Source organism: Cyclopterus lumpus, chromosome 11 (genome assembly GCF_009769545.1).
Source record: "Cyclopterus lumpus isolate fCycLum1 chromosome 11, fCycLum1.pri, whole genome shotgun sequence".
Lineage (NCBI taxonomy): Eukaryota > Metazoa > Chordata > Actinopteri > Perciformes > Cyclopteridae > Cyclopterus > Cyclopterus lumpus.
Window position 1 is genome coordinate 11,492,488 of NC_046976.1, and position 20,606 is coordinate 11,513,093.

Sequence of the window (20,606 nt, forward strand, 5' to 3'; positions counted from 1 at the left end):
CGTTCACTTGCTCACTTGAACCCAAACTCTTACCAAAACAAATACACACTCAGAGACATACTCAGAAACTACCGCCACTCCGTATAGGGACTCACAACTCTCCTTTAACACTCTAAACTGTCCTCCATTAGCTAAATTATTTACCGGTCAATTTTTCACTCCTCCCACGTTGGCCTGTGTTGGAATACTTAATTTGTTTAATTCCCCTGACTATTCCCCCCTTCACCATCCTCCCACTTTGTCTCCGTCTTGTCGGCCATGCCCCACATAAAGAAACTCTAGGACAGTACCATCCAAGATGCTTGTTTCCAGATCCCTGACCACAGTAAGTGGAGATGTGTAAGTTGATGCCAATCGATTGGCACACTGGTAGGTGTAAAATAGAGCAAAAGATAAGAAAGTGCAGTGTCTAACCACAATACCTTGACTTTGGTACATTGAGATACATCCACTCAACTAGGAGTAACTGAGGACCAGGAAATTGGTTTCAAATCACTGGATGTCTGCTGCAGTCTCACTATTTTGTGGTTGAATGAAAAAAGAGTTGAAGGAGGCAGGTCGAATTGAAGAGAGGAACCTCTGGAGGAGGAGAAATCCACTGTTTTCCATATTTTTACCCTTAAACCTTTTTGCATCTTCTTCATAGGTGTAGAGCCTCCCAAAGATCGTACGTTTGTGCGTCTGCAGCGGCGCCACATCAACGTACCCCTCTACAGCATCCTGTCCACCATCACTATACTGGGCATGCTCATGGGAGGGGCCTTCCTGTTCTTCAACATTAAGAACCGCAACCACAGGTCAGCATTCAGGATTGGTGAAGCCCAGCTTGGAGAGTAGCAGGATAAAGGGAGGGGTCAGATGAAGGAACATATGGTGGAGCGAGAAAGTAAATGAGGGATCGGTGTTAAGGGAGAAAGAAGAAGGAGATGATTGAAAATAGAGAAGAATCACAGGAAACTGAATGGTATTGAAGTAAAAGAATAATGAAGCATGAGAATCCCTGATTATATTTTCACGTTTCACTCTCTTCGATACCTAAATATCATACTGAAATATTACTGGTGAATAGGATCTATTCTATTTTATTTTTTTCTAATCTAACCATCTGTTCTCTTCCAGACTAATCAAGATGTCCAGTCCCTACATGAACAACCTGATCATCCTAGGAGGCATGCTCTCCTACGCCTCTATCTTCCTGTTTGGCTTGGATGGAGGTTTCGTCTCTGACAAAGAGTTTGAGACCCTCTGCACTGTGAGTTCCCTCAGCACTTTTCACTTTTACATAAAATAATGAATAGAAGTTGGGATTAGCTCCTGGTCTTATTAAATTGAACCTTGCTCATTGGCTAACAAAATAGCTCTGTACATGAGCGAAGATATGGTGAATATTGCTAAAACACTAATCAAATGTGAACATGGATTGAGTCTCTCTCTGGCTCGCTAGCTAGCAAGGAGCTCATTAAACGTCTCCCCCCCAGGTAGCATTACTATGTGACTTTGTAGATGCTGGATCAATTAAAGAGTTTTGATTAAGTGATAACCGGTTTCCACTGAGATACCACCTTCCAGACACAAAGACACACACACAAATGCACACCAGCGTAATGTGAGGCAGGGCACGTTTCAAGCTATCCCCACCTGGCTGAAGGTTTGCTGCAGAGCCAAAACAGAGCATGTCACTTCAGCTTCTACAGCTAAGGACCACAGAGGTTGATCCATTCGCCGTCAATCAATATTTGCTGGACTCCTTGAGAATGAATGGTGTCATTTTTTTTGCTGTCTTCTTGACCCAGTGCTCTGTCCTTGCCTGGCTTTATTACTCTCTCTAGATATGTTCGTGAATGGAAGGTGAAGAGCCAGGTGTAACTGTGTGAAGGGTTTACGATAGTTGTGGTGCTGAAAGGGCCCAGACACAGATATGCACAAACCTGTACACATGCAGCATTAAAAAATACAGTATACAGAAGCACTATGTAGCTATTCATAGTCTTTATTCAAATTCTAATATTTTAAAACATGTCAGCAGTGTCCTTTGTGCCAAAGCATTAAGAGGTCTACGTTTTGTTTCTCATTAAGATGAAATGCTCTTTGGAGTGTGACAGCTTCCATGGTCCAGGACGTTCTCCCAGAGCTCCACACTTAGGGAAGAAAAATGAATTTGACAGCTTCTTATTTTTAGAAGGCTTCACAATGCTATTTTAAAAGAACATTTTGAGAAAAATGCAAATACCTGTCAGATCAGATGTTGTTTTAGGTCTTGATCACCAGTTTTAAGACATGACACAATTATGTTTGTTCCTGTTGTTCTGATAGGTTCGGACATGGATCCTCATTGTTGGATACACAACAGCTTTTGGTGCCATGTTTGCCAAGACCTGGAGGGTGCACGCCATCTTCAAGAATGTGAAGATGAAGAAGAAGGTATTAAAATATATTATATATATTATGATATGTACATGAGAGTGATTGAAAAGCTAATTTAAAGTAGTACTATTTATAGTAGAAATTCATAATTTGATTGATCAAACTATGACACACAGGGCTTAAAGATTAGTACTTGTACTTTATGTTTTTGGGTTGTCCGATGGTCCATCTGTCCATCCGTACGTACCCATTCTCTGAATCGTGATATGTCTGTTTGGCCTTCACCATGTGGTTGGAACAAAGGGAAGTTGGGCCTTCACCATGTGTTTGGAACAAAGGGATGTTGGGCCTTCACCATGTGTTTGGAACAAATGAATGTTGGGCCTACATGGTTCAATAGCCTGATTTAAGAAAATTCCCTTAACTTCGAAATAATTCTCAATGCCATACGGATGATTCATCGCTGCACAGCTTCACCAAACAAGTAACATTCTCAGATTAAGATGCTTGTGTCTGGTCAGAATGTGTTTGTAACCCTGTTTGTTTTGTCTTAAGTTTAACCGTACTGTTATTGTGTTATTGTGCAAGTTTACGGACCGCTGTTTAAAATTGACATTGTTGTTGCTGCAATAATTGTGTTGTTTTAATGCTGTTATAAGAGTGTTTTTCCATGCTGCTTTAATAGTGTTATTGTGTGTAGATCAGTCACCGCGAGTAGTGTTGGTAACAGTAACTTTATCAGTTAAAAGGCTCATAAAAACTCATAAACACACATAGGTTGTGCTGTTATGGTCATCTCAGACGCATGTGGTGTGTAAAAGCTGCTTCTATTGTGTGCTCCATTTCTCTATGAAATAATCGTCGCCTTGCCGCCATTTTGGTAGTTTTGCGTAGCTTAATCACGTAGGACACTCCATCCACCATTTTGGTAGTTTTCTCCTCTGTCATTTTTATAGTCTCGCCATGGCATGATCATTTTAGAGACTACGCCATTTTGGTAGTTTTCTGCATAACAATAGACATAGACATAGAATAAAACAATAACAATAAACAGTGCATTAATCAAAAAACAGTTGTAGTCTCAAGTGCCATCATCACAAACATATTTTTCCTTTTTTGCTCTCGCCTCTCCACACACACACACACACACACACACACACACACACACAAACAGACACACACACGCACACACGCGCACACACACACACACACACACACACACACACACACACACACACACACACACACACTCAACATGATTGTTTAGTGATTTTAGTTTTTTGAAACTTAAATTATAGTTTGGTTCATTATTGATATTAAGTGTTTTTATTGTCAATTCAGTTGAATCCTGCCCGATCACAACGTCTCAGAATTTCTCCATATTTGACACAAACCTTCCACTTGGATTCAAGGATGAACTAATTTGATTTTGGTGGTCAAACGTTAAAGATCCAAGTCACTGTTACCTTGTTCTTGTCAATGCGTTATCTCAGGAATGCCATGAGGGAATTTCTGTCTAAAATGATGAAATTATTAGATTTTCATGGTCAATGTGACTCCACCAAATCTTTTCTGGTTGAATCTGGTTCTGAACCTTTTTTTTCTTATCACATCATTAGCATCTGTTGGATAAGATAACAGTTCATAAAACCCCAACCATCTCCAGTAAACATGGTGACACCTGACAGTCTTTTTTGGGAAGCTTATCATCGCCCACTGTGTGTGGGTGATTGCATTCAGACTCATGCTTGTTAACAAATACTCTGAAAGATCGGCAGCCCTCCACACCTGCTTTTAGAATCTTCTCTGTGAAAAAAGGAATCAGAAATACAAATGGCGTTTTAAACATCTGACACAATCTGTTTCAATGGCCTAGTTATATAAAGTAGTGCCAAGCTCACTGAGTGTTGTAACTGTGCTTGGCCTTTTTGTATTTATAGATTTCGCTCTCCCCTCTCTTTGTCTCTCTCCCACTCTCTCTCTCTCACCCTCTTGCATATTGGAGGAAGTGTGGGTGGCCTGCCAGAGAGAGAGCAGGAAGAGAGGGAGGATAGAGGGATGGATCTAAGAGTCGGAGAGGTTGGAGGGATTGGCAGAAGGGAGGGTGGAGAGACAGACGGAGGAAGGCAAAGCAGAGCAGAACAAGGGACAAGACAAACAACAAAATGATAAAAGAATGTAGGTTGGACACAGTGAAAAGAAAAAGAGGGCAAAGAATAAATGAAGATAAAGATAATTACAGATTACAGATCACAAGACAAGGAGCCATGAACGAGTTATGCTTTCCCTGTTTCCACTGCAATTCTGCGATGGGTTCAGGGAATGATCACCAGACGATTTTTCAGCCGTTTGCAAAAGGATGAGACTTGACCTGGCTTCCTTTTATTTAGATCATTGTCTTATTGAGAGTCGAGGAAAACTAAATAATTTGCCAAGATCTCTAGCTTTGCCCTGACCCTTCATAGCCAATTATCCTGGCTCACTTACCCCTCTCCCACCCTTTCCCCCTTGCTAACAAAGACAAAACCAATGTTTCTTCAGAGGCAGCATTTACCCCTCCTGCATATGTCGGCCCTTAAACCTCAAGATGTATTCTTTGTTGGTTCATGGCCTGGGTTTGCAGGACACACAGCCATATCACACTTCCTCCACACTGATTGAGTGCAGGTTGCTTTGGCTTCAGAAGAGTGATAGTTGCTGTTGTTGCTCTGAAATCTCTGTCAACTCCTGTCAGGGGAGGGACAAGCACAATTGTTAGCCATCTTTTCTTCAAACAGTGGGGCTGGAACTGCATCCCTCGCTCCTTCTCCCAGTCAACATCTACCTTTTTTTGGTGAGTGCACAGATTGTAAATCAGGGGTGTCTTCGATAAGGGTCCACTCGGCGGGCTACGGCCAGTACTCCTTCACTTCTTAAAGAGCTCAGTACTGGGGGGGCGGGGGCTGTCAATCAATGTCCTCCTTCTCCAAATACACACACCACAGACACAGATAAACATACACACTTTCAAAACACAACCCTTTACCCCAAGGCCCCTGTAGCAGCTATTTATCAGTCGGCCTATCTTGGTGAGTACTCCTTTGTGATATATTGCTGGATGTGCATTCACAAACACACACACACACACACACACACACGCACGGACACACACACACACAGGGCTAAGCAAACACTTAGTACCCATTAGCTCATTACACATGCCTTCAATCACATACATATGTACACACGTTCACTTCAGTTGGGGTAGTCTAAAAATAACACCATGTCACCCCACTTCCTGGATCTTGTTTATAAGTAGTGTTAATACAGGGCCCTGTGGTTTGGCTACAGCATTTTAACCTGATTTATTTGACAGTATTACAGCAGGCATAGCTAGCCCCTGGCCTTGTTGGTTTACACTACACAGTAGATTTTTGATTAAATTTGATAAAAATAATATTATGAGCGTGAAAGTTCATTCTTGCCCTCAAGGAGACTCCATATTCTATTCTCAATCATTTCAGGATCATGTGCACATTCAACATTTTAAATTATTCTGTGTATTTCTGAATAAAGTCTATCGGTAGACACAAACACACTAGAACCCAACTGATATGTATTGAGTGCCAGTATTACGAGGGAAAGAAAACCGAACATAACACTTCAGGTAATATAGAGTCATTACATAGTTTGTTTAGACTTTTGGCAGAGTAACATATCACAGTTGAACAGATGGTGGTGCTTTTTCTTTTGTAAATTTCCAGAAAATATCTGATATTTTGGATATCTTTGTCACAACTATTTACTTGAAAAGAAAGAATGTTACTTTTGTCAACCAAATCTGATATATATGTATTTTTTATTGTTGGTCATTGTCTTCAAATGTTTTTAATTGGCTTTGAAGCAGCCATTGTCCAACTCTGCTTCTATCTTCCTCCAAGCTGCCCTGAAGCATTGCAATATTTCTACAAGAAATGTCCCTCGTCTTGCCTTGCCTATATTTGTTCAGTGCCAACACCATCAAAAGACACCAGATCAAAAAACAACCCCCTCATGCATCTCATCCTGAGCCTACCGGCGGATGGAAACCTGTGTGAGACCACTGTGCTGCATCTGGGCTCTGTGATACTCTCCAAACACAGTCCAGCCTGTGGTCCCTGACCTTTCCTTTGATCTGCTGTTCCAGACAGTCAAACACTATTATAAATAAAGATCACAAACGGGTCATGGCTTTCATCCCTCTAAAGTTCATGGTTGAAAAGAAGAGCTTTGGTGGTCAACGGCGTTGGCGCTTGTTTGGTGGATCTTTTCCACATTCTCTGCACAAAAGGTAACAAATCCTGGCCTGCCGGTGGCATAACGGACTGAATGTCCAACACTGGTTCTCAGTCCTGGGCCAGTGGACTGCAACTTGCTAAATATACTACATGTAAAAGGACCTGTACTTGTATAGCGCTTTTCTAGTCTTCAGACCACTCAAAGCGCTTTCACAATACATGACATCATTCACCCATTCACACACTGATGGAAGGAGCTAAGGTTCCACCTGCACATTAAAACTAACTAACATTCACACACATTGACACACCGTAGGCACAGCTACGGGAGCAATTTTGGGGTTAAGTGTCTTGCTCAAGGACACATCAACATGGGCTAGTGGAGCTGGGGATCGAACCGCCGATCCTCTAATTGAAGGACGACCCTGCTCACCACTGAGCCACAGTCGACCCATGTGTCAGTATCACATTCTGACCTAGGTCTTGATCTTTTGGACTTACAGTTTGGCTGGTTTCCTATCCTCGTAGGTGGTTAATTGCAGCTAAATGTATTGTAATCAGTCCCTAATTAGATGTTTGAATGAAACCAGCAGGGCTCTAGGTCCTGGGATGGGATTAGAATCACATAATTACAGTGGTCAATAAGAAATGTTGTTTGAAATGGCTCCACAGACACAAATATAATTACGTAACATTAGCAGGTGTGTGCTATTGGGCTAATACAAGCATATTGTGTTGTTTTCCCCCTTCAGATCATAAAGGACCAGAAGTTGCTGATCATCGTTGGTGGGATGCTGCTAATTGACTTATGCATCCTCATTTGCTGGCAGATTGTGGACCCGCTTAAGAGGACGGTGGAAGAGTACAGCTTGGAGGTCAGTGTTCATTTCAATGTCTTCATACATGTCATCTAAACTTTTACTTGATTGTGGTGTTGTTTATGTCCATGTAACATCCAGCCCCAGCTGGGAGAATCCCAGTGAGAGAAATTCTTGCTTAAAATGCCAGTGTATTTTCAATTTAGGCAAAGAAAATGTCCGCCTTGGGCTGTATCGTGAGTATTTTTGTTGTGCTTGTTATTTTTGGGTCAGGATGTGAGCCATTGCTGCCTCCTGCGCTCATCCCATGGCCGGATATTTGCCAGCTTGGATGTGAGATTTTGGCAAGGCCTGTTGGAAAAGAGACACTTGGCATCACTTTCTCCTTGCTGGAGAGGTGGCGTGGTGTAGAGTAAAAATGAACTCTGCTTTGCTCTGATTGGTTAGACTCAGATTCTCTGAGACTGGTACAGGATTAGTCTAGCTGTGGACCCAATTGGCTAAAATGAACATACTGTTGCTTTGGCATCAGATGTTGATGGTGTGTGAGGTGTGTTTTCGGCATGACATATTAGCACATAACTGTCACGGGTAATACAGGAATGCCGACTGTGAATTAGGAAGGTACAACTGCAAATGTATTTTCTCAGAGGATTTAGTAGCTTTGGTTGGTTCTGCAGATGTCTGCTGCATAATATATAATACAGTATGACCTCAGTGTTTGGTACATCTGCCTTTCTCTACAGCTTAACAATTAGACATTGGGTTAAATGCATGAGTCAGGAAGATTTAGAGCTGCATATATTAAAATAGCTTTGTCTTTTTTTTTATATATGCCCTCATGCCGTTAAATAGCTGGGTCAGTGTGCCACTGGTTAAGCATTAAAGGCTGCAGGACACATTTGTTCCTCAATCTATTAAGTTGTTACACAAAAAGATGGACTTGCATTAGGTGGAGGGCAATGCACTGTAATAATAACATGTGTTATAGAGCTGCAGCAGAGAAGGATACTGTACAATTAGGGAGTGAACTCTATCTGTGTGAGACACTGATCTGTAACTGCAGTGGAGGTTCGATACATCTGAATGTATCGAGGTAAGTCTTGTAACTGTATGAGAAACAAAAAATGCTATTGAGGTAAGAAAAATGGCAGAGAAGACGACAATAATATGTATACATATATCTGATCATATAGCAATGTTAAATAGATTTCACATTGCTATGTAGTATTCCATTTATAGACTTACAATTAACTAAGTTAAACAAAACAGATTATGTTTACTTTACTTCTGCAGCTTACAAGTAGGAGCCATTATTCCACTGCAACTAAAATTAAATAATTTGTCTTTGAAGACTGCACACTTTGAATACTGCCAAGTGGAGATTGTCCCCAATGAATTGTCTTTCACGTCCCCTATACTTATGTATGTAGGCCGCAAGACTGGTTCTCAAGGGCCAAAGTCCTCAGAAATCAACGGCATTGGTTGGATCCCCATTGACATTACATTACATGTCATTTAGCTGACGCTTTTATCCAAAGCAACTTACAATAAGTGCATTCAACCATGAGTACAAACTCAGAACAACAAGAATTGAGAAAGTACAATTTCTTCAATAAAGTTAAACTACAAAGTGCTATCAGTAAGAGCCATTTAAGTGCTACTAAAGTGCTACTACGGCGCTACCTTCCCTATTCAAGGTATAGTCGAAAGAGATGTGTTTGCGACGGAAGGTGTAACTTTGTTGAGTGTTTAGCTCGCAGTGATGGAGCTACAAGCCGATTGGCAGAAGCTGAGCGAAGTGAACGAGCTGGGGTGTACGGTTTTATCATGTCCTGGATGTAGACTGGACCCGATCTGTTCGCAGCACGGTACGCAAGTACCAATGTTTTGAAGCGGATGTGGGCGGCCACCGGTAACCAGTGAAGGTCATGGAGGAGCGGAATAGTGTGGGTAAATTTCGGGAGCCCAAGCCATTTTCTAGGTTTCTGCTCAAAATATCATACCCAAACTAAAAAGGGTGTAGCTCTGCAACCGCAAAGGCTATTTGAATAATGTTGGTGTTATAATAAAGGCAACACATGTGGGCTTCTGTACATATTGGTATATATGTTACTGGTTAAGAGTAAATAAGATGAAAGACAGCAAAAGTTGAATTTCCAGGTTCGCCTAGGAAAAAAAAGCACTTTCAGGATGACTATCTCTTTGAAAGATGCACAGAAACAGAAACAGAAAGTTTGACTTTGATAAAGTAAAGCAGAACAAAGTTAGAGAGGTACAGATAAATTAGGCGAAATAGGCATTTGGGCAATTTTAATTTTCTCATGTACCAAACCATATATTTCACTTGTATATTACTTATGGTGTTCAATACATCCAAATATAGCAGTCTTTGTTGATTAGAAGAAGAACAATGATTTTTTTCCCAAAAATAAGCAACATTTGTGACTGTAAGCGCTAAATCAATTCATGTTGCTGTGTTCTTTGGCTCATATCTCAGAAATGCTTTGATGCAGAAGGATTTTGAAAAGACATTTAGAATCTGTGTGGAGTCCTCTTGCTTTTTGCTATCTGGCTTTTTCCGATCGCACCGAGCTACGGGTTGCTAGTTCCGGAAACGTGCTGAGTGGGCTGACTCCTGACAAAATGATGATTATGATAATTTCATAATTCTTTCAGTTGGTGTTTGAGTTGTGTGGAAATGGCTTACTGAGTCTTCTAGCCCAAGTTATCTTGTTTAATTTGATGAATAACATCAATATATTTGCTGATGTTTATTGTAAGATTTTACACAGTCTAACTATGATGTGTAAATCGGCCCCCAATTGGGTGCCATGGGGCTTGAAAGGTTAAAGACCAGTCGACCAGCTGCATTCTGGATGAGCTGCAGAGGTCGGATGGAATTAGCAGTTAGACCTTCAGGAGGGAGTTACAGTAGTCTAGACGCCTTCTGAGTGAGAAGGGGTCGTATTCTCCTGATGTTGTACAGCATGTACCTACAGGAGCGTGTTGTTGCGGTAATGTTGGCAGTCAGGGAGAGTTGACTGTCAAGTGTCACACAGAGGTTCCTGGCAGTCGGAGTCGGGGCCAACACTGAGTTGTTGAAGGTAATAGTCAGGTTGTGGGTGGGAGAGCCTTTCCCTGGAAGGAAAAGTAGTTCGGTCTTGTCACGGTTCATTTTCAGGTGGTGTGCGGACATCCACTGAGAGATGTCAGTCAGACAGGCAGAGATTTGTGCTGCTACCTGTGTTTCAGATTGGGGAAATGAGAGGATCAGTTGGGTGTCATCAGCGTAGCTATGGTAGGAGAAGCCATGCGAGCGAATTACAGAGCCGAGAGAGTTGGTGTACAGAAAGAAGAGGAGAGGATCCAGGACTGAGCCCCGAGGGACCCCAGTAGTGAGAAGAAAAGGCTCAGACACAGATCTTCTCCAGGTTACCAGGTAAGTGCGGACGTTGAGGTAGGATGAGAAGAGGGAGAGCACAGTGCCTGAGATACCCAGGTCCTGGAGGGACAGCAAGGAGGGCAGTCTCTGTTGAGTGGCCTGCCTTGAATCCAGACTGGTGAGGGTCAAGAAGGTTGTTATGGTGGAGAAAGGAGGAGACTTGATTAAAGATAGCTCGCTCTAGAGTTTTGGAAATGAAGGGAAGGAGAGAGACAGGTGTGTAGTTGTTGACTTCAGACAGGTTGAGAATGGGTTTCTTCAGGAGAGGGTTAACTCTTGCCGCCTTCAGAGAGTTAGGGAAACAGCCAGTTGAGAGGGAGGTGTTAATAAGATGGGTGAGAAAGGGAAGAAGGTTGGGAGCAATAGACTGGAGAATGTGAGATGGGATGGGGTCAAGGGGGCAGGTGGTTGGGCGGGCAGAGGTTACCAAGGTAAGAACTTGATTGGGAGACAGGGGGCTAAAAGAGGAAAGTGAAGGGAAAGAAGATGAAGTTAATGGAGGTGTAGTTATAGAAGATGGATTAGTAAATAAGCAGCGTATGTCATCTATCGTTTTTGTAAAGTAGTCAACAAAGTTGCTTGATAGAAGGGTGGAGCGAGGAGGGCGACATAGGGGGTCAAGGAGGTTGGAAAAAATAGATTAGAGTTTTTTGGGGTTAGAAAAAGAGCATTCGATTCTGGATTGGTAGAACAAGCTTTTTGGCTGCAGAGATAGAAGCAGAGAAGGAGGAGAGAAGAGAGTTATAGGGTTAGACGAACAGGTGCAGAGTCTGTTGTTATGGGAGGGTTGTCAGTTGCAAAGAGTGGGAGAGAGTAAGATAAGATAAAGAAGTGGTCAGAGACATGAAGTGGAGTTACAGTGAGGTTAGATAAAGAGCAGTTTCTGGTGAAAATATAGTCACGGTGGTTGCCAGCTTTGTGAGTAGGAGGGGAAGGACTGAGCGAGAGAGCAAAGGAGGACAGTAAGAATAACAGGTCAGATGACTTCTCTGTCTGGATGTTAAAGTAGCCCAGAAGGATGAGCGCAGTTTTCTGGGAAGTTTGATTGGAGGACGTCTAATTCTTCCAAGAAGTCTCCCAAGGAACCGGGTGGATGGTAGAGAACAACAATGATTTGAACCGGATGAGTAACCGTCACAGCATGAAACTCAAAAGTCAGTGGGGTAAACAATGGAAGCGGTAGAGAGAAAAACTCCATTTGGGGGAGATGAGTAGACCTGTTCACCACCCCGGCCAGTGGGTCTGGGTGTGTGGCTGAAGGAGAAGGCAGAGGAGAGAGCAGCAGGGGTAGATGTGTTGTCTGGTGTGATCCAAGTCTCAGTAAGAGCCAGGAAGTCCAGCGATTGCTTGATAACAAAGCCAGAGATGAAGTCTGACTTGAGGTTAGCAGTTCCAGAGCTTGACTCCAACGAAAGACTCCAGTGTCTTTATCCTCAGAGTCTTCACTGACGCTACAGCTGATGCTTCAAGCCCCCACCTGGTTTTACACCAGTTGGCGATAATTAGCTACAGCTGTGTCGACCCCACCCTCAGGTCGTTGTTGGAATGGCCCAACTATCAATACTGATCTGAGTCAGGACAATGGCAGGGGTTCCTTAAAACCAGTGAAATTTAATTTTGGCAAATTTGACAAGAATGTGTAATTCTTGCCAACACTGATTAAGGACAAAGGTCTGTTTATCTCAAGGTAGAAAGTAAAATACAGCTAAATCCCTAGTAGAATTGGATTACAGAACAAATACTCAAACCCTAGCTGGTTTCGTTGCGTTTTTCAGGAAGTCCAGAAGTCAGGGCTCACAGGTAAAGATGCACATTGACCCTTCTACTAAACAGAAGGTCACTGCAGTGAAAGGCCGAGTCTGATGGTTGATTTTTATGGAGACTTCTTTTGTTCATAATGAATAGATTTTCATGTTATTTGCACACTTGTTGCCAGTGGGGGATGGAAGGCCAGTCGACACTGTCTGGCACCAAGTTTTTACTTTTTGGTGTCTTCAATTAAATAAAAAACATGTTAAGTGATAAATAGTGCTTATCTAAGAGAACTATGAGCAGGTCAGCTTTTCTGAGGTCTTGACAGAAATATTCTCGTGGGAGATCTAGTGGAGAGATGAATGCCAGACTTATTTACATTATTGTGTTCCTTAGATCGTACTCTGAAGGTATACTTAGCACATTTGTACAACTCTAGACAAAGCCATATTTCCTTTGTGATGATAGCCACTTATATATTTAAGCCTGCCTTAAGGGTGTAGCAAAGCCTTGCTTAACATATTCATTTGTGAATGTTGTCAGTGTATGCAGTTGGGTCCTTGTGGAGTATTCTCAGCCTCTAAGCCCCCGGCCAGGGGACAGTTGTGAATATATTAACCAGTAGGAGTGTGCATCCCCCCTGGGGTTGTGGAGCTGCATGCCTGGGCTGAGGCAAGAGACTCCACATGCCTGCCTAGCCTGCCAGATTTCCAGCACCAGCAGCAGTGGACCCTTGAGGCTCAGCTGTGAGAGAGGCAGCCTGGAGCTCCTCTGGGCCTCCAGGTTTGTCAGGTGGGACCAGAAACCAGATGGCAACCCAAATACCCAGAAATGGGTTAAGAAAGGAGAGGGGCAAGGGAAAATAAAAATACATCCTGGAAAAACACAATGTTTATGGGAAAAATATTATTATTATTATTGGTACTAGGGACAACAAATTGGTCAAACTGGACTCACTGGATCATATTTCATGTTCTCTCCTCTACCTGTGGCAACTTGCCCCCACCAACATATTCCCTTGTGTTTTATTAGCACTGTGCTATTTTGGGTCTAAACGCTCACTTGGAATGGGGATGATGGTCTCCATAGAGCTCATGAGCTAGTGAGACTTTTACTAACTGACTAACTGTAGTTGGTGCAAGTAGATGCACCATTAGTTACCCAATTTCATGTGAGCTCTCACATTATGCTAGGCCAACCCACTAGGGAATTCAGATGGGGGGGGGGGGGGGCTTTGAATTCCCTGTCTGTTGTCTTTTCTGTTTTTCTGTCTGCCTCTGTCTTTCTTTGTCAGAATCTCTCCTCCTCCCCACTTTCATTTTCTTTCCCCGCTGTGGAGAATTGGGAATGACATTGACCTTGGGTTCACAGCGCTGTAACTACCTGCTGTACCCAAGGGTGTGCAGTATGACAACATGGTGTTATTGAACTGTCACAGTGCTCGCTAGTCCCCCACATTTGTTGTTTGAACCACCACACAGGAGGGTTTTCTTATTGACTCAGGACCAACAAGGGTACTCACACATTGTTTACAGGAGAGATACTGTATTAGCTTCAGATACAAAGACAGTGTGAAGAAACCCAGGAATCGTCATCTCTCCACGTGTGTGTTTGGGAGAGAAGCTCTCTGTTGTACACTTAAGTTGGTACTTCTGCATGAATATCTATTTCCTGTGGTGGTCCCAGATGTAGTTACATCTAAATATTACAAGTGGTTAACTGGCCTTCGTTTTTTAAATGATCTTGCTTAGTCTGTAAAGCCAAGACTTACCCAGTAGAAACATGGACAAGGTTAATACTCTACATCACCAGGGGTGAACCCACTGAATCCAGCAAGCTATGCATAATGAGCTACCATTAGCAAAACTAGGGCATCCCCCTTTGCATCCTTTATTAGCATTAGCAAGAAGATGAAACTATGAAGAGGCTGACAATGGATCCTGGAGGAATGCTTCATAAAACATGACTGATTTAATACCCTCCCAAATAAAATAAAAGAAGGGCCAAAGATCATGTAGGGAGTTTAGGCTTTGAGACTATAAAATGAGAAGAGAGTGACCCAATAGTCTTATTTTAATTACAGTATGCAGATGATATGCCTTCACCAGAAATGACTTGTGACCTTGACATTGTGCCCCACATCTTTAAACCAAGCCTGGCCTCTGATCTGCACTTCAACATGCACTGTACATAAAACGCAACCTAATGTGCTGAATTCAATAAAGAAATAGTGATAAGATTATAAGCAACCCGAACAAAATGGTAATTGCAACCTCGCTTCCTCACAGATTCTTTATACTGGTCTGACTCTAAAACCAAATAGCACAGGGAATATCAAGCATATCAGTGTATTTTTCTCCCCTGAGAGCAGGAATAACTGTGGCAGTACCAGCAACGTCCTGGGAAGGCTGCTGCAGACATTGGGCTGAAGTGAGCAATTAGATCCATTTTGTGGCTCGTTAATAATTGAGCATTTGTTAATGGCGCGGATGTTTCCGCAGCAAGGCAGACTGCTGGTTGTCATCAGATTAAGCCTCGCCGTACTGACACATGTTGCAGTGTCAATGCTCACACTTGTATTGAAGTATGTGCGTGTGTGCGGATTTATTATTATTTTTAAATTTTTGAGTTTGTTACACTGCGTATGTGTGTGTATTCATGCGTATGACCTTGAATGTTTGTTTCATCCTGTGTACTTGTGGAGTATATGTGCCCACTCATGCATGGAAATGCTTTTGTACGTATGCCTGTGTTTAAGGTCACACATAAGCGCTCTCTATGTTGTTGTCCTGGGCATTGTCTCCTGCATAATGAAGGACAAACCGTCAAGAAAGGTTGATTAGCATTCTGGTGGATGCTGCCGCAGACCCCTCTACTCTAGTCAGTCCTCCTGTCTCCTCCTCCCCCCCCCCCTCCTCTATCATTTCTCCCAGCTTGGAAGCTGCTGCAAGCATCGGCGGGCGGGTAGGCTTATATTGCAGTGTGACATCACCATAGCAACGGCCATGGTTTCTGACATCCATAACGCAGAGAGCTGTACTGTTGATCCATGAGACAAAAAGAACCTAGAGAAAACATCTATTTAAAAATGCATGCCCTGGGCTGATTGGCAATGAAATTTGAATACACATACAAACTCATGCATGCATATTTCCATGCAGAAGTTTTGAAACTTTCGCAGAGATTTCCCTACCTCACCGGTACACAATAAGGAACGTGCGTGTATGTTGGTGTGTGTGTTTGTATTTAATGTGGAAATATTTCAGATTTCAGGTACCCGTTTTTCACTTATGGCATATAATCACTTCTAAAGAGATGTCCATGTGGTTAACTTGTATTCAACAAGCTTGAAAACGCATGCATTTTAATACCACGATTAGGGCATAAAATAGGGATATTGGGTGATTTATATTTCAGCTTAGTTGTAAGACCTTTACCCTACTTTTCTGTCTATCTTCTTCTTCTCAATTGTAATCGAGGCTTTTTGAGTCCCCTCACAAATCTGCTAACACACTCTCTGCTGCTCCCTGAGGTGAGGTGTGGTTTTCTCTCATGCAATCCCCTCTCTTTAATTTATTGTTTTCTTTTGCTTAGTTGCTTACTGTGGAACTGTCACTCTTGTGAGTGTGTTTATGTGGGGAACTAATTCTGAACAGAAACATTTTCAATACAATAATCTCCCAATTCACGTTGAGCCAACTCAAAAATACCATGCTTTTGTTTGGCTTGAGTTTCTGATAAAACAGCATAAATCTCAGATTTTGGCAAGCACCTGAATGCACCAGCTGTGTATAAACAACCCATTTCAAATGCTACCAACCATACAATGATATCACAATTTAACAACCCCCTGTCTGTATTTGTGAGTTTGAATGTGCACCTTGTACACTTTTACACTCTTTAGACCCCTATAGAGTTTTATTATATGGGCTGGAAAGAGTGCTGTATACTAAAAGGTGAGCAATCATTTACTGTTTTGGATTATCTATCTCAAACAAGTTTAAATGGTCAACAGTAATGTCAATTCTATGGGTTTTGCACAAAACATGCATACACCCCTGTAAGATCATTTGTAACACTGCAGTTTTGTGCCCAACCACACACACACACACACACACACACACACACACACACACTTAGACACTCACCAGCCCACAGTGTTGTTGCTCCCCCTCCTCCCGCCCTCTCACACAGGTCCTCCACTGCAGTCCCAGTCAGCTGTTGATTGTGTGAATGCCACCTGAAGGACATGATGCTCTTGCCTTCTCTGCAGAAACGGACCAAAATGATAGTCCTGTTTACATTAATTTAATCTACATTGATGTTATTAAATAGAAAAAATACTTAAACATTCAATGTTGTATTACACATGTATTTAACCGAGAGTCATGTTTCATATGACAAAGGCAAAGATGTGAAAGGACAAGAATTGGAAATGATAAAGAACGCTGTCAAATGAAGAACAATGTCATCCATGCAGCACTAAAAGTGCTAAGTTACTACTAAAATGTACTTTGAGGCTTCTTTGTTCGCATTGAGTAAAGCACGGGCTGAGATCAATGCCCTTTCAAAATGAACTGGGTCATTAAGGGATAACTACCACCCACCTAGGCCTTTTCTCATCGACCACCTCTGGAGGAAAGAAGGAAGAGAACAAAAGGGAAGGATGCATAGAGCTCACACTGATTTGTATGACTGCACAAGTGTCTGAGAGCTTGTCTTGTCTGTAAGGTATTGTTACTGCATGATTGAATCAAGTTCTGGTGTTGTGGTGAACACTGTGGGCAGTTGCATTGTTAACAAACCGCTCCTAGTCGAGAGGCCTCTATCAGAGGAGGCTCAGTTGTAAAATCATCTTGCTGATATGACACCTCATAACCACCTCGTTCTCACACCTTTAAATTACAGACACGCATATATGACTCCTCGGCAATCATATTCTTCCTAGCCATTTCTGCACATATTGTGCACAGTTCTACTTTACTTTTGTGGTGGGCACAGCGCAGCATGGAGCCTCTGACATTATTTTCAAGTCCTTCAAGGTAGTCTAAGTAAATGTGTCACAGGTTTTACCTTGGGGGATACCCGCTTCTGTTTATAGGCTTGCCCGTTTTTACATGTCCCAGCCAGCTCAAGGAGTCACGACTTCCCTCCACCTGAAAGGACTAAAACCTCAACCTACATAAAGAATGCTGCATTGCGAACTGATGAAAATAGAAGCTGAATATGTGTTATGTATACTTTGTTGCTAGAAGCTTTTTGAACATTATGAATTATGTTCCACATAAGTCCTAAACCAAAGGAGAAAAGAAGCTAGAGGAGGAAAAATAATCACTCAAAATAAGACACTTTTGTGTATTTCAAGAGTTTGGACACAAAAACCAAATGGCAAATGTTAATTGTAAATTTAGTAACATCACTCATTATGTGCAACGGAAAGCTCCAGCTCTATACAATCCAGGTTAGACAGAATTGACCTGGGTCCATAAATGTCTAATTGTCCAGTGTTCCTACATTATGTGAAGAAAGTACGGAGGGCATGAGTACCACATGTATTGCTGGTGGATGGGATTGTGTGAAGCATATTTAATACTAGACCAAAGATCTACCCAATCAAAGTTGGGATCACCGTCAGGGCAGTCCCACCTCTATTGATTCTATAATTAAAGTTTGATTTATTTGCACTTATCTTGCAGTCAGTGATTTTACCTCTGCAATGTTTTAACAACCCAAGTTGTTAAAAAGTCTGAAAGCATTTTCATGTTTGTTGTGTATTTGTAGATTTATGCCTCCATCTATTATGGGAGATGGGTTGGGGGGCTGTATATCTAGCCAAGTCAACACAGGTTTCAATTTACACAGGATTTTATAATGTTGTGTGGAGAATATTGATTTCATGTAGGTTTTTCTGTGGCAATACACTGGTATTTGTCTTGTGTGGCATAACAGCACTGATCGGCACTGGCCAGCCCACAGCGTTATCGGAGAATCATGCAGGATAGCACTTTAAGGACCGCTTCAGAGGTACAGTTTGTTGACACTCTAGCTGGTAAATTGGACATGTGGTTGTGCATGGCCAAGCCTGTTCAAGTGAATCAGTTGAAAATGGAATTGTGTGGCAATACTTAGCTCCTTTTACTTGCTGTGTGACTTCTCTCTCCCTCTTTTCTCCTTTCCCCTGTGTGTCTTTCTTTCTCTTTCTCTGGAACACACTATATTACCTCCAACCTCCACCATCACCCACACCTCTCTTTTGCTCTCCTCTCATTTTTTGCCCCGCACTTTTTTTTTCCTGTTCCTCTACTACATGCTCCCCCAAACTGCAGTTGCTAGGCAACAGCTGATTGAGCATGAGGGGTATGCAATTGACCAATTAGAAGTCTTTCAAATGAAAAGTGATGTCAAGAGTTACAGCAGTTACAGCTAAGGCTTGATCTTGTGTATTCTTTCAATGGACTGGATATTGTACTGTATATGCACACACAAGCTTTCCAATGCGTCTGGACTGTTGGTCCAGGCACAAATAGCAAATAAAACCTTGAATCCTTGAATCCACAAGGGGATGTGTGCCGCTTGTTCATTCAGTTTTGATTGCAGAAAAAGTAGTCAGTATAATATCCGACTGTGATCTTACTGAAAGACACATACACATGTGTATACATATAATGCCATCTAGTTTTCTGTTTCCCTCTTTCCTTTGCCTCCTCCCCCCACTGGCTTTTTTTCTTTCGATTAATTTGGCCTCTTACTCTGTTTCCGTCTTCCTCCTTCTCTGTCTCTCTTTTATACCAGAAACACCCTCCATCAGTGACCAGACACATCCATCAATGTTCCTCCTCCTCTGCTCTTCCACAGCCCTGAGGATTCCATTAAGGCTCAGCAGCTGACACACACACACGCACTCACGCTTACACACACAGTTAAGGGGAAGGCAGCTCTCGCTCGTCTGGCCACGGGCAGAGACATGATTAGTTTGAGACTGGAGATAGTGATGCAGCTCTTGATGATGGCCACAAATCTGTATTTGGTGCTGATGATAATGACGCTGCCGACGATGACTGTGGTCACAGAGGCCGTGAGGTGATGATGAGGTATACTTAAACACAAATGTGTCTCACAATTGTTAAGCCTCTCCATCCTTTTGACCATAATTAACCTTGTTATCAATCAGAAAGCAGTTTTTTCTGGATAAGAATGTTTGAGTCAGGAGCCCCTAGCATCAAACATTAGCCAAACCAAATACCAAATACCCAATCAACCTATCCCTAACAGGTGCAATTCCCTGAGCAACCTTGTCGTTCATTAGGGATTTATTTATTATAATATACCTTCTTTTAAACATATTGTAATACAGTATTTCTTTCATTTGTATAAATATAATACCGGAACACTGGGGATATCGTACGGCTAATCCCCTTAGTTCAATGGTGTACAATACAGCCCCGATCTGAAGAAAGAGAAAGCTTGTTGCTAAGGCTATACAAGACCATTATGTTTCCTTTTCTTTTTTCAAATCAATTATTCTACCCTGTTCTAATTTTCACCTTTTTAAATGTGTGTATTTGGTGAGTGATGGAGTAACACCTTTATTATTAGGAAATATTTATATTGGGATTAGTTTGTTTGTTTGTTTATTTATTTACAGGGACAATGCACACCAATCAACAGTAAAACAGTAAGTGAGCCAGTTAGCCAGAGAGGCTAATTTTCATCTGCTGTCAGGCAGCCAGAAAATTACAACATTTCCAATAACATAATGCAATTAAGATTCATCGATAGACAGTAACGTATGGACAAAAACAATTCACATATAAGCAAAAGAAAAGTGTACCTACAGTATGAGCACATATATATATCACTGAGGCACATTACATATAACACTGAACAAGACAAATGCACATATACACCAAACAAGCAGGCAGCAGAGGGTACATTAATGTGTGCACACCTGATTGGCAACAAGCCGTTCCT

General features: G+C 42.0%; 1 protein-coding gene across 1 annotated transcript in view; it reads left to right on the forward strand.

The window, feature by feature from the left end:
- Nucleotides 1-20,606, forward strand: part of gabbr2 (gamma-aminobutyric acid (GABA) B receptor, 2) — a 154,272-nt gene that overhangs the window by 101,698 nt on the left and 31,968 nt on the right. Inside the window, exons 10-13 of the mRNA XM_034545526.1 lie at nucleotides 647-797; nucleotides 1,120-1,252; nucleotides 2,314-2,421; nucleotides 7,373-7,495. Coding sequence (XP_034401417.1) covers nucleotides 647-797; nucleotides 1,120-1,252; nucleotides 2,314-2,421; nucleotides 7,373-7,495 — 515 coding nt within the window. The remainder of the gene's footprint in view (nucleotides 1-646; nucleotides 798-1,119; nucleotides 1,253-2,313; nucleotides 2,422-7,372; nucleotides 7,496-20,606) is intronic.